This window comes from Sinohyriopsis cumingii, chromosome 6 (assembly GCF_028554795.1).
Source record: "Sinohyriopsis cumingii isolate HCF-2022 chromosome 6, ASM2855479v2, whole genome shotgun sequence".
Taxonomy (NCBI): Eukaryota; Metazoa; Mollusca; class Bivalvia; order Unionida; family Unionidae; genus Sinohyriopsis; species Sinohyriopsis cumingii.
Window position 1 is genome coordinate 42,039,190 of NC_142966.1, and position 14,638 is coordinate 42,053,827.

General features: G+C 33.9%; 1 protein-coding gene across 1 annotated transcript in view; it reads left to right on the forward strand.

The window, feature by feature from the left end:
- The window catches only part of LOC149796788 (uncharacterized), a 218,141-nt gene that overhangs the window by 19,157 nt on the left and 184,346 nt on the right, over positions 1 to 14,638 (forward strand). Inside the window, exons 9-14 of the mRNA XM_089960648.1 lie at positions 5,107 to 5,235; positions 5,908 to 6,001; positions 8,063 to 8,194; positions 11,712 to 11,849; positions 12,370 to 12,507; positions 13,010 to 13,162. Coding sequence (XP_089816774.1) covers positions 5,107 to 5,235; positions 5,908 to 6,001; positions 8,063 to 8,194; positions 11,712 to 11,849; positions 12,370 to 12,507; positions 13,010 to 13,162 — 784 coding nt within the window. The remainder of the gene's footprint in view (positions 1 to 5,106; positions 5,236 to 5,907; positions 6,002 to 8,062; positions 8,195 to 11,711; positions 11,850 to 12,369; positions 12,508 to 13,009; positions 13,163 to 14,638) is intronic.

Here is a 14,638-nt window from a genome sequence, read left to right on the forward strand (position 1 = left end):
GTATTCCGTTCTGAATCTACTTTCTTCTGCGCGTATTTGAAAGTATATTACCATGAGTTTCAGAAAATTATCACTCAGCATTCTAGCATAAGCATTAGTTTTCACAATAACTGAATCTGAGAAAAATTAGCGTCATGCAACGCTTTAAGAATTAAAGGGATGTGTCAGTATGTCGCATGATGGACAATCGTGTAGATTGTATTTTCATCACCAGGATCCAATTATGAAATAATTTTGCATTGCACCGACGTTGAAAAACTCCAATCTTGTCGTGCACATGAATATATTTACATCGCACTTGAATGTACACCGTTCTGCTATTTTCAGAAACATATTCTTCGTAAATTTGATAAAGACAGTCCAACAATGAAGTAATCTTTTATTCCAGAAAACAAAAGCAGCTCGAGCTGTCATATGCAACAAAAGCGACCCAATAAGTAAGGAGATGACCTGAAAGGAGATAGTATATACAACGATGCTGTTAATAAATAAATACGATGATGGCGCTGCAGGAAATAAAATAATAAAGATGAAAATTTAAAGTTAATCATGATTAGCTTATGGAAAAGACGGAAAAAAGAAAGAGACGTGTAGCACGTAAATCATCTCGAAAAGCGTCCCACACCAATACGCTAGATAATCACCTTTCGTGATTTTATTGCTACTGAATAATGCAGTTTGATTTTATGACGTGCTTAGGAGCGTCATCGGAAGGTTGAAAATTGGGCCTAGTAAAGGTTATCGAGGATAAGTGAATAATTTTAGGAGAGCTCTCATATTATTTCCTCTATTCATATGTTGCATCGGAAGTGTCGATACAAAGTGTCAATGATTCAGATATCGTCCGATAAATGAGGTCAGGGACTTATTTCATTAAATGAAGAAAAGAAACGTGCAATGTATGTATTGAAAAGAATATTGTATGCAAATAATTGTATGCAGTCTTGTGTAAAACACAAAGATAGCGCTAAAGACTCAGTGTTTAAAATGTCAATGATAATAATTCAAGCGCGACTACTTTGACGTTTTTGTGGCATAAAAGCACTTTAACCTTAAGAACGTAGCAAAGAGTTTTTCACATATAATCTTAGTCTTTAAAGGCTGCCATCTTTAATTTCTTCTTTATCGCTTGTGATAACTCATTTTTTCAATAGAGCTGAACATATTTATTTCGTATTTCAGTTGTATGTATGTATTAGCACACAGTTAGACCCCTGCCAGCAAACACAAAGCGTTAAAACTGCATTTTGTGTATAAAGACTCGTACGAGTTAGGCAACTAGCTACATACCTGGCGATTTTTTTAGCACTGAGGCCTAAGTCCCTTGACACGATGATTTTTTAAAGTAACACTAAGTCGAATTTCTTAGACCTTTCAGTTTCTAAAACTACTTAATGAACAACACAGACATTCATAGCCGTACAAGCATAAAGGTCTTGCGTTTGAGTTGGTGATTAACATTTTCTTTCGACCAATAACAAATGACGGTTCTTATAAAAGATCACTTTTTTTTAAAGTATGGGATTTGAAACTCAGGTTTATACTCATGCTCGGAGTTTAATGATCTCCCGTCCTCAGTGTGACAAAATCGTTTGACCTCGAAAATCGAACTCAAACTCTTAAATATATGACTTGAAACCATGTACAAAGTCACTCCATCTCGCTACCATTTTTGTTTTGCATGTCTATAAAGAAAAGTAGGTACTTACGAATTATTCTTAATTTTTACCTCAGAGTGACCAAATCGCAGATATATAGATCAAAATTGTGGAAATTTGAATATGAGTTCACATTAATGCATTGAAATTTCGTGCTAACAGGACTAGGTATAACGTCTTTGCCACTGATAAATACGAAACACATAAAACTGACTTCATTGTAACTTTATTTATTTTATAGAAGTGTTTGTAAAGTACACTATACGTATTTAACAGTCGTCTCTATCTAAATGATTTGTGGCTTTGAAATTTCCTGTGTTTCAATTTTTAAAAATGTTTTATTGTTTGAAAGCAATGACTCATAGTGTATATACAAGTTGAAGATTTTTTTCATTAGAGGGCGTAGCCTAGAGAGGCGGTTTAACACGTACAATTCCCAATAATAACCTGTCCTGCGCTAAAAAAGATAAATCATATTCACACCAAAATAAATATAAAGTTTGATAGGAACAACAATAAATAGATGAGGCTGAACAAATGTGAAATATGTCACTGTTTAAAAGAACAGTTGCTGCTACTACTACTACTACCACTACTAATACTACTACTACTACTACTAATAATAATAAAAATAAAAATAATTTTAATATGTAGATGTCTTTTCTTTTAACTTACCTAAATGCGTGAAGTATGACGGTCAGTCTATTCCTTAACATTCCAGACACCAGTTGTCGTATCAAGTTGTGTTACTGGTGTAAATGCTCGGTTTAGGAAATCAATGTGTCTTTAGTCTAAAAATATTTTCTACTAAAATTGTGGTCTTACGATTTCCAGAAAATATTCATTTTTTTAAATTTAATTTAAGGAAACAGTTTGTCGAATATATAATCTAAGACAAAGACTAGACCATGTTGCAGCAGAAGACGCAAAAATAGTAGTCAGTATACTGTTGATTTTGATATCTTGCTGTTGAACAACCATTTAGTTTGTATCAACTTAAAATTATTTTCCGATATTGGAAAATCTTGTTGACATATTAAAACTTTGATAGATGTATTCTTGAATAGTATAAATAGATTGTTTTCAGATAGAATGATATCGTCTACTATAGGAATATCTTCCTTGAATTTATGATGAGAACTTTGACTCTTGGAGAATTTGATAATTTTTTAAAAAAGAATATTGTAAACTAGATGTATTATCATTCATGAGATAAGTACATAAAACACATTTTTGACGTATTAGCATAATATATACATAGTGAATGATAACTTGGCTCGTTAGTGTAGAAATAAAGAGAATCCCAATTTTTTTATTTCAAATATATATATATATATATATATATATATATATATATATATATATATATATATATATATATATATATATATATATATATATATATATATATATAAACAAAGATTCGTCTGTAATTTAAAAAATACGATACATCATCGATTGTCTAACCTAGGAAAGTCTTTTACGATTACCGAATTTAACAAATGTGTCCGTGTTACCTGTGCAAACGAAACAAGGTGGATTTTCCTAATTGATGCTCTTAGAATGTCACTTTGGCCGAACTGCACGCGATAATACGGTCTTTCAGCTGAACCTAGGAGTGTTTATGAAGTCAAATGATCATTTGTACTGACATAAAGATTGTCGTTTATAGTCGAACTGAATCTATACAAAAACTGTAAAATTATTAAAGAAGCTAAATAAGAAAATACACAAACCGTTTTATATAGAAAGTATACAATTTTGTTTTCTTTACGCTAAAATTATTGTACTGGATTGTGCATAAAATAATATTAAATGAATAAATCTTTTGAAATTAATGATGTGATCAGTTATAAAACACACACACAAACTTAATATATTGCACATATTAGGGTGGGTATAAATCTTGTTCCTGGTACAAACTTACAAAGAAAACACCATTACGTGTACAATATTTCCCCGTCCATATATTTCACATTGTCACCTCTCTGTCATATTATCAACAAGTTTCTGTTCTGAATCCATGTGGAGACAAGTGAAACTTTCAAAATCACTCCCGATATGAAAATAATAATAATAATATTAATATAGTTGTAGAAGTAGTAGTAAATTAGTCTAAAGGACATTTCTTAGAGTGTGAAAACAAACTTATGCGTATAATAGGCAATGGTCAGGCCCGAACCTAGGGCAAGGCGAACGAGGTAATCGCCTTGGGCCCCAATCTTTCAGGCAATGCAATATTTATACTTGGGACCCCGCGTTCATCGCTTACTGATTTGGGCCCCACACGTCCTAGGGGCGGGCTTGGCAATGGCAAACAAATTATCTATTGGGATGTAAACAACATACATTCATACGTATTTGACTATCAATCAAGTTGTAAAATTACGTCATGGGTATCAATAATGCATATTTATTGGTATCCTCAATCAGTTCAATAACGATGTCCTGCGCATAGAGACATTCATAAATAGCAGATGACTTCAAAACTATCAACGGGACTTGGAACGTCCATTTTGCATTTACAAATATTGATATTGTAATTTATTGGGATGTGACCGACAAGACCTGATTCGTTTTGCACTTACGTAGGTACCTTACCTTCGTGTTGACTCACCGAGTGCATAAACTATTTAATATTATTTTTGAATAGGGAATGGACCTGCATGGATTTGAAACTTTTTTAAAACAAAATTTATAATAAATATTTGCATTAGTAATATTTTTTAGATAAAAAAGTTATTTTTCTTTCACCGATGAAACATGGGCTGTTTGGTAGTAGTACATATTTGAAAAGTTAGTACAAGTTGGTTAGATTAACGTCTAACAGGAAAACAATACTAATTTCCAATTTATTGTTTATTTCTCGAGCTTTGGATTTGTTTACTCCAAATGACACTTTGTCAGGTAGTTGACTACATATATTTGAACTTTCATATGGCTTGGACACATGATATAGAGTGCACTCTAACAGCATTTACTGTTACCGATAATGTAAATTATTTCATGAGAAGTACTTGAAAAATTTTTGAAACGGGGTGGTACAATGACAGTTTCTGTCAAATGTAAAATGATTTGTATTTCCTCAATGAGCCAACAACAAGCTTCCCGTATCATCACGATACCATAATACCTCTGCCGTATATATCCGATCCTATCACCTCGCAAGTGGCCAAAACAGACCTTCATTGAAATGACTCCGAAATGTTTTCGTATCAGATCAGCTGAGTATATGTACATTATCCATGTCTGAAAGATTCTAAAATCAAGGTAGTATGACACATTGGACTTGACACATCGTGAACACTGATCATCAGATCTGTCCTCCACATATAAAGGAAATTTATAGCTCTCATAGAGAGGTGAATATGGTAAAGCGTCATTGTTCTTGAGGATATGTTTGCACTGAAAACGATATAGATTACGTGTCAATCAAGGGTATAAAAAGGAGTTGTTGGACACAGATCCGTTACAAAACTAGTAGTAGCTGAGTACTCACATAATCGAATCGAGAGAGAAGCCGACACCATGCAAGCCGTCTTCATTGTAACCATAATAGGCTTTATGGCCATTGCAGGTGAGAACGCCATCTCTCTCTCTCTCTCTCTCTCTCTCTCTCTCTCTCAATATGTGAAAGGACAAATTGTGCTCATTTTTTAAGCTTTACACAACGAACTTCAAATGACAAAATGGTGTTATTTTTTTTTTCTTGAAACTTTACGTAATATACTTTAACTGAATGTTCATTTTATGTGAATTTTATGAAACAATTTATATAGCTTCCATAATTTGCGAGAAACATAGGACAAAGTTGTAGCCGTTCAAGAGCCTCATAAAGTTTACAAATAGGCCTATAACGGCGCATGAGGAGAATCCTCTATTTTGTGCAACGAAATCGCAAAATAAACTTTACATTTTCAAGATTTAAAATCCTGAATGACATTTTGAAATTTGTGTTTTAGTATACTTGCTATTGGTCTATAATAGCCGTGTTCAAAATTAGTTTCATTTTACATTCCTATATTATAAGAGAAGAATAATGGAAGACGATAAGGGACTTAAATATATCCTCGATTTTAGAAACATAATCTTAAAGTACTTCAGTAGGTAGAGATACCGAAATGTTTGTGATAATATACATTCATCATTTCGAATGTATTGATTGCTGTTATCTTGATATTTGTTACGAAAAAGCATGTAAGTATAATACAGAAAACACATTTTAACTCAGTACGTATTTATTTTCCAGCCGGAAATCCGCTTTGTTTGTGCACCATGGAGTACATGCCGGTGTGTGGGCTGGACGGGAAGACGTATGGCAACCAGTGTGAAATGGAGTGCAAGTAATGTCAATATATCACTCTAAAGCGTGTCATTAGTGGTCTATGCTTATCTTTCTTTTGTCTAAATTATGTGAGAAAATTTGTCATGTTGAATGCGAGTTCCAGAACTTTTCTCCTAAACGACTTCCAGGAATTTTCCATAAACAATAACACAGATACGTACCGTAAATTGATTTAGCGAAAGAAAACAACAACTTTTGACTCTTTTGGAAATCTTCCATGAAACTTAGAATAACTGAATAACAGTCTTTCTTTTGATTGATACAAGCAGGTGAAAAAAATATGGCAGGTGACAAAATCGGCCAGTAATCAGTTTCAGAACTTACCTCCCACCAGTTAATAAAATATGACAGTGACATGAAGAAATGGCGATAATATAACGAATCAATGAAAATCAATAATTGATTGGTAATGACAAATAAATAATCGATCTTTGATTTTGTTCGATTCCAAATACTAACGTATGCAATATATTTTCTGTAAACAGTAATTAGAAGTAATATATATTAATGCACAATGTATATAGCCATGCACGGCATGTAGTGTTTTTGAATCGAGCAGCAAAATGTTAAAGTGTTTCTAATTTTAAAACATCATCCATGTTCATAAATATAATTACGGTAACAACGTCACAATATGCACAATAATACTAGTCGAGTGAAAAATGACAAGCATGGTGGCACGATGGCACAGAGTAGTCAAAAATCATTCAAAGATTCTCAAAACTCCCTAAAATAATCTAGACTAGGGTGTGTTTAAAGGAACAGTGTCAATCAAAGCCGTTAGTTATTTTAATGTGCCTGGAAAATGCGAATCCAATATGGTACATATATGAATTAGCTTTCAACTGTTTGCTTTGACCTAATGTAATTTTGTTTCAATTGTTGCGTAACATCATGGCGAAACAAGTTATTGCATGTTTACAGCCTAGCATAAAAAACATTGAAATTAAGAATAAAATTCAATGAAAGTAACAGGAGACTAGCTGGTTCTTTTTGTTAGAACAAAGTTGTAGCAGGGATACAAAAAAAATCCTTTAATTATTTTTTTAAAAAATTTATATTGATACACATGATCTTTTTGTCATTAATTAAATTTGACACCATTGTTTTCATTTCTCGTTTGATTGTCTATTATAAGCTACATCGAAGCTGAGAATCCACTGCTCCTCTGTTCGATGAGATTTTCTGGTCGAACACAGCTTCATGGGTTAATCGTCAGGCAGAAGTAACGAAGGATGTAAAAATATGTATAGTTCGTGTTTTCTCTCTCACCTCTATTGCAAGAATGTTAAATGAAAAGTGGCAATGCAAGATGAAAAGTTATTAAATTGTTATTCCATAATTGTTTGATACTCAGTTGTCCCCATCATTTAAATATTTTCGGACAAGTGTTTGTTTTCCTGATCTTCTACTCCATTAAACTAACTTTTGGGAATTGTGGAACTTTTACCCTTTCTACAAGGTCTCCTACCGCATCAAGATGTTACCAATTTCGCGGCGATAAGCACAAGTGAATTCTCAGTTGTAAACCTAGAACTACAGTATTAAGTGTGTATCATAAAACCTATCCGCTTTTAATGAATTTCAGAAAGAAAAATATAAATATAAGTTCCTTGGAAGAACAATCTTGTAGCTCCTATTCATATTTCTGAAAGATAACTTTCGATCGGACCTTTATAACCAGGCTTTGCTGACGAGCTTTTGAACCCTTTGCATACGTGCATGTACACATATGTAAACCAGATCTAAGGATGTTCATGTGATTTCTGTATCGCATAATAAACTGTTATTTGTTATAGTAAAGCTGCCATTATTATCTTCAAATCCGTACTACCAAAATGTTATATAAAATCTAATTTTCAAGAGATCTTAGACGTGCGTGCAAAAATCGTCTAAATGATACATTGGGTAGCTGTACATTAAAACTTGCTTTATGGAGTCATAAAAGCGTCAACGTTATTAACAGTTGCGATGATTTCTTCAGAAAAAAATGTTTATTTTCGTCCTATCATATACATATGGAAATATGTTAGAAATACATTTTCTCTACATTTTTCAGTGGAGTTAAATTGGATCACACAGGACCCTGTGACACGCCGAATGAGCTCGATTGCCCGTGCCCTCGTATTTACGATCCCGTTTGTGGAACTGACTATGTTACCTACGCAAATGAGTGTATAATGAAATGCAGGTAAGCAATCAGGATGTCATCGATGTGTGTGCCAGGTGAGTGTGTGTGAACGTGCATGTGATTCAGTCAGGTAAGTGACCCTATAACAATCGACAATACGAGAAGACAATACATATATAGCCAAGTTATAATCAATTTTGGAATCGGTGAATGCTCAGTGAACACTGGACAGTGGGAGAAAGCTGTGGTCGCCAGGCTTTAAACCACAATAATGACAGCTATCTGTAAAATAGCGTGGGTTCCAATAATATCTTAAGTGTATTTTGCTTATCAGAAACAGAACATAAATGTAAAACGGCGAAGCCATCAGTTAGGTTGAGCTTATTGTCTTCAGACTGACTGTGCAGCTTAAAATTTGTTTTCTTTCTTTTCACTCTTACTTTTTAATAATATGTCGAAGTAGACTCACAAACCAGTTTTCATGATCTTCACGATCTTGTAATGCCAACTAACCAACATGGTGTAACAGTGGTGCATTGTACATCAGCCGAAAATGGTGGAGGCAATTGACGTCAAAGGGATACTTTACAAGTTTAACATTGAAAATATCAAAGAATAGCGTTTACAAGTGTAGATAAGGGAAAGGATATATTTGTGTAAACACGGATCGGCAGTGGAAAATTGCTTTTGCGCAAGTCCATTCCAGTTATGTGCTCCCCTTGTCACGTGTTAAAATTTGAAGAATTTGATTTTACTGGAAGAGGTGGCTTGCCGCCGCATGCAATGAAATTGACAGACTGGAAACGCTGAGATGTCTGCTCATCCCTGAAAGGCGTAGATAGACTAACATGTCGGAATCTTGGCTAAAGAAGATGGATTTTCATTGGTACAAATATGTCGTTCTCTAGAAGTATCTTAATGTTTCACGAAGGCAAGTGCAAAGTCTAAAGGCCAGTCGGTGGCTGCGCATGTACCATGATCTACATGCCATGTTGCGGAAAGGATGGACATACATATGGCAACGATTGTGACATGAAATGCGGGTAAATCTTCGAAAGATTCAGATAAATACATGATTCTTGTTTTAGTCCGTATCCAAGGGAAACACGCGTGTTTCCGAGTTCCCTGAATCATTTGGAGGCTCTTATTTTATGTTAATTACACATCAATGTGTAAAGATATTACACAATGTATTATCAATAGCCTCTGCTGGGCTTAACCAGGAGCACTTAAGTATGGATTTAAAAGTGAAGTTTAGAACCATGCGATCTGACTGGCAGAAATTTAAATCTATCTTTATACTAACCAACGAAAAGTCTAAAGTATAGATTTGATATTATTAGCTTTGTTATTGAGAGGGATTTTCATGTAAGGAAACGGGAAATTCATAAAGAAACAAAATCATTTCTAAGAGGCGAAATAGACAATACAGTATACGGCAATTTGCAGGGCTTAGAAATGGTTCACTTTGAACGTAATTGAGCTTATGGCTCTTTGTGTAATGACTGAATTTAAGAATTGAATGATACTTATATTGTAATAATTGAACTAAACAATTAAAGTGTAATGTTATTGTTATGAATGAATTTCAGAAGTTAAAGTCGAATTTTATTGTTATGACTCAATTTTAAAAGTTAAAGTGAATTCTTATTGTAATGTGTGAATTCTAAGAATTAAGATATACTTCTTCATGCTATTATAAGAACGTAAACAAATTCACTTTTCTGTTGTTGAGGTGTTTGCAGAAGAGTAATAAATATAACAAAGAAATAAGCTGTATTTACCTTTTTGCAGTAGTAGCCACGTATCTATCTATCTGTCTATATATATATATATATATATATATATATATATATATATATATATATATATATATATATATATATATATATATATATATATATATATTATTTGTTCAAACCATGAAATAGTAGACTATCCCTTCAAGTGAAATGATTTTATTGATTTTAGACTCATTTTGCATAGTAAGGTTACTTTGTCCTCATTGTTAATTAAAGAAACACACATTAATAATAAATAATAAATTCTTTTATTGACCAATATAAAATCTTTGATATCAGTTATCTAGTTCAGTTATGATTCAATGATATAAAGTCTTTTTTCATAGCATGCAAATTGCAATTTGACATTTTTAATACATATTTACATGGAACATGGTGATATAAAGAATTAATATACTAGAAATAGACGGGGGTGGGGGTTTACGAATCGTCTTAATACTAATTTCGGACTTATTCTTCTTTAAAACCAATAGAGGCTGGACAATTTCAAGATCGTAATTATTTCATCTGCTTGTAGAATTATGACATTTGATTCGTCAGTTTTAATTCAAACGTAAACGTTATCCAATCTGATTGCTCGATTCCAGAGTAAAGTTTCCACTTAGACGTCGGTTATGTTTGTCAATGCGAGCTAGCTCTTCGTAAAGATGGGCGATACAATCTTGTGTATATAATAATATTTACAGTAACAACTGGCATAATTAGTTCAGTCCCCTGTAAACTCATAATGCGAAATGACAGTGTTATTGGTATGATGTAGACGAGACTGATTTCTTCTGACAATATTTTGGTAACTTTGAAAAAGGAAAACAAACAACAGAGACACAAAGAAGAAACAAGGATCGTGACGTGGAGGGCTTCTGCCTAATAGACAAAAGCAAGACCAAACGGCCAATATTTCCGTGCGATTAGAATGCGTTCTGTAAAGTTTCCTTCAATGTCGTTGGTAACATATATAATGCAAACAATTGTTTCAAAGTTAAACTTTTTCATAGTTTCATCTATGTTTATTGATATAAAATCATTATGTACCCAACATTGATGACATTGATACGAAGATGCTTTCTGGTAAGGTTGGTCGTATTTCCGTTGAGCATCTTCCTGCGGCAAAGTTGTTTCAATCTTTTGATGTTTTCAATAATGACCGCTCCATTCAACACGTGATTGGCATCACTTGTAAACATTTGTAAACCCTTTCTGCCATAGTTCTTTTTTCCAGATTTGGTCTGATTCTGAGGAGTGCCCTTTGCGATAAGGCAGTTGCCTTTTTCTATTTCTAGTAACAGCAACCCTTTTTGATATCAATCCAATATCATCTGTACAAATGTATCATTTTCATAATTTGTAAAATCTTAATGTTCTTTAGACCATGATACGTTTGGTCCTTTCTGTTGAGTGGTTTCGAAATGGCAGTCATTGTTGGCGGATTTGCATAATGTTTTCTATACAAATTTGGAAGCACTTTATCCCAGAATGCTTTGAACGAAATTTGGTCGCATTCTATAAAGCTCTTGTTGGAAAGAAGTCTCGTTTGTTTTCATTAAATGTTATCCTTGAATACTTTGAATATAGACTAAATCGAATGTTCTTTCACCGTCACCAAACATCAAACGACTCATCTCTCAAGCAAACATTCGGTATACGTTTTCTGCTTTATAACGCAGAGATGCTGTCGGAAAGCAAACCATTTTCAGCCCCATTGCTGGCTAACAAAAACAGTTTTACTCTAGTAGAATTTTACATTATTTCTCACACAAAATAATGACTATTGTCAGCGGAGTTGAGATGGCTCATGAAGGAGAGTGCACGACGACGAGTTCTGTTGAACATGCTTGCATCTGTACCATGGAATACAACCCCGTGTGTGGTACTGACGGTCACACCTATGGAAACGAGTGTGCCCTCAAATGCAAGTAAGATGAATACCATTTTTGAAACAGCTAACGAATTATATGGATTCTCTCTTTAGACGGATTCTCATATTAAATTCCTAAACTTAAATCTTACATAGAACTGCGATTGATTTGCCCCAAAAAGCTTACAAATCGTTGTCCAGTTAATTTCTCACTGCTACAACAAAACGGATAAACCTCAACCAGTGTTGTCACAGCATGAACATACTATTAAGGAAGGTGATTCGACGAAATTCGTAAATTCAAGAACATAAGCCAACGTAAACTCTCCTCATTTAGTTGTCCCTTTGAGCCAAATTACACACCCGAGACAACACATGCACAAAAAGGCGGAGTGAAGCTCTTTACTCATGTAATATTCCTGCATTAATTCACATTAATACTTGGAACGAGTGCAAACGAAGACCGTGTTTCTTAGAATAATAGTGGTGTCAGCGTTGGCAAAGTTTGACGTATCTAAACAGTTGCTGTATTATCTTAAAGTAGGTGTTGATATTTTATTGTTGAACTACAATTTCAGAGGTGTTACATTGGCCCACATCGGACAGTGCAAGGTGAAGAGGGCCGCTGAGAACGTCTGCATATGTCCTTTCAACTACGAACCAATGTGCGGCAAGGATGGCAAAACCTATGGAAACACGTGCGCCATGAAATGCAGGTACGGGTTGAGTCAAAAAGATATATTCTCTTGTACTTGTGGTAGTTTAGCCTCAAAACTATAATATCAGGTTCTTGTGTGAGAAAGAACAATTTCTTATTTCTCTTTGATGGCATAATGGTAAACACATGAACATATTGTTGAACCTTAAACCAGGAAAACTTTGTTTAGTTTTATTAAGCATGTCCCATACTATCACTAAAGACTAACAAGAGAGGACAACCGTACACGTTCTTGGTAAAATGTTTAAATTTAAATTGACGCCATTATGCACCTATCCCACCCGTTCAATATGATGAAAGGGATCAAACCTTTGACCAAACGACCAATCGCTAGCTAGCTTTTATGTAACCTGGTGAATTTCTGTGAAATGTTTAATGATATGGTGTATCCAGGAAATACATTATGTAGAACAATATACATCAACGCATACAAAACTGGCTTTCTATCATTACAATTTATCCATACCTGCAACAACTATGTATGGTTGTCGCTATTTCAGTGGAGCAGAGCTTTCGCACGTGGGAGAATGTAAAGAAAGTACCACCGCTGTCAAGGAGACCGAGGACGCTCTCTGCATCTGCACAGCAATCTACCAACCTGTGTGTGGTCAAGACGGACAGACATACGGAAATATGTGCGACATGCAATGCGTGTAAGTAGTTTTAGTCAAGGCTCTTTCAGCGTATGACAACATGTGCGTTGCATATACTAATATGTTCACAGTATGTATGTATGTATGTATGTATGTATGAATGTATGTATGTATGTATGTATGTATGTATGTATGTATGTATGTATGTATGTATGAATGTTGTATGCATGCATGCGTATGTATGTATGCCTGCGTGCGTGCGTGTGTGCATGCGTGCGTGCATGCAGGCATGCAGGCATGCATGCATAGTATAGTATAGTATAGTATAGTATAATATAGTATAGTATAGTATAATATAGTATAGTATAGTATAGTATAGTATAGTATAGTATAGTATAGTATAGTGTAGTATAGTATAGTATAGTATAGTATAGTGTAGTGTAGTGTAGTGTAGTATAGTATAGTATAGTCTAGTGTAGTATAGTGTAGTATAGTATAGTATAGTATAGTATAGTATAGTATAGTGTAGTATAGTATAGTGTAGTAGCAACAGGAGATGAAAATCATCCTGAGAGTTTTACATTGAACGATGATTCACATTTTAAGCAATTGGCCAGCAAGTGTGCCTTGAATCGACGATAATATCCCTATCATTCTCAGTTTTGGTCAAAATTCCTCATGCAGTCTCGAAATGTCATTTAGCATCTTCTTAGAATCTGTAGTTGTCAAATTCAATAACAAACATTTGTATTTTTTCAGGCACGTGAAAATGGCTCATTTCGGTGAATGTGCAACAACTACCGTTAAACCTGCCAACTGAAAAACAAGAGCAGGGATTTTTTTCTATTTTTCTTCGAGAAGAGTCAGTTGAGGATTGGAATTCAATATATACAACATTCAAGACTTCACATATCTCAAGGAATACAAAACACTTTACATGCTTCATAAATAGGAGGATAGTAATGGTACCGACTAATAATTGTTGACAGAATTCATTTGACGCATGTAGAACCTACCTTGATATGATTCTAGTAGCATCAAGAATTGTGGACCACATTATATCCGTTAATTTGAATCGTCGTGAAGATAGACGACTATATACACAAGTCAGGACCTTTATTTTTCGTTGTGAAGATAGACGGCTATATACACAAGTCAGGACCTTTATTTGTCGTTGTGAAGATAGACGGCTATGTACAAAAGTCAGGACCTTTATTTGTCGTTGTGAATTGAAGACTGAAATTAAAAATATAAGATGTTTCATTGTTCTATGAATTGTATGTGACTGTTTTAACGTTGTTATCGTTTATAATTGATGACTTGATGATTTAAATGTTTTAAAATGAATAAAACATAATTGGAAGTGTACTCTTTGATGGTTTTTTTATTGCATACGAAAATACTCGAAATTTATTTTTAAGACTCTTTATATTAAAAAAAATTGACAGAGTATGAACTTAGAAAATCCTAAATAAAGAGGGACTAAAGTCGTCGTTCAAGCATTTTAATGTCTCGAGAAGTTACTGTTGCAATTTA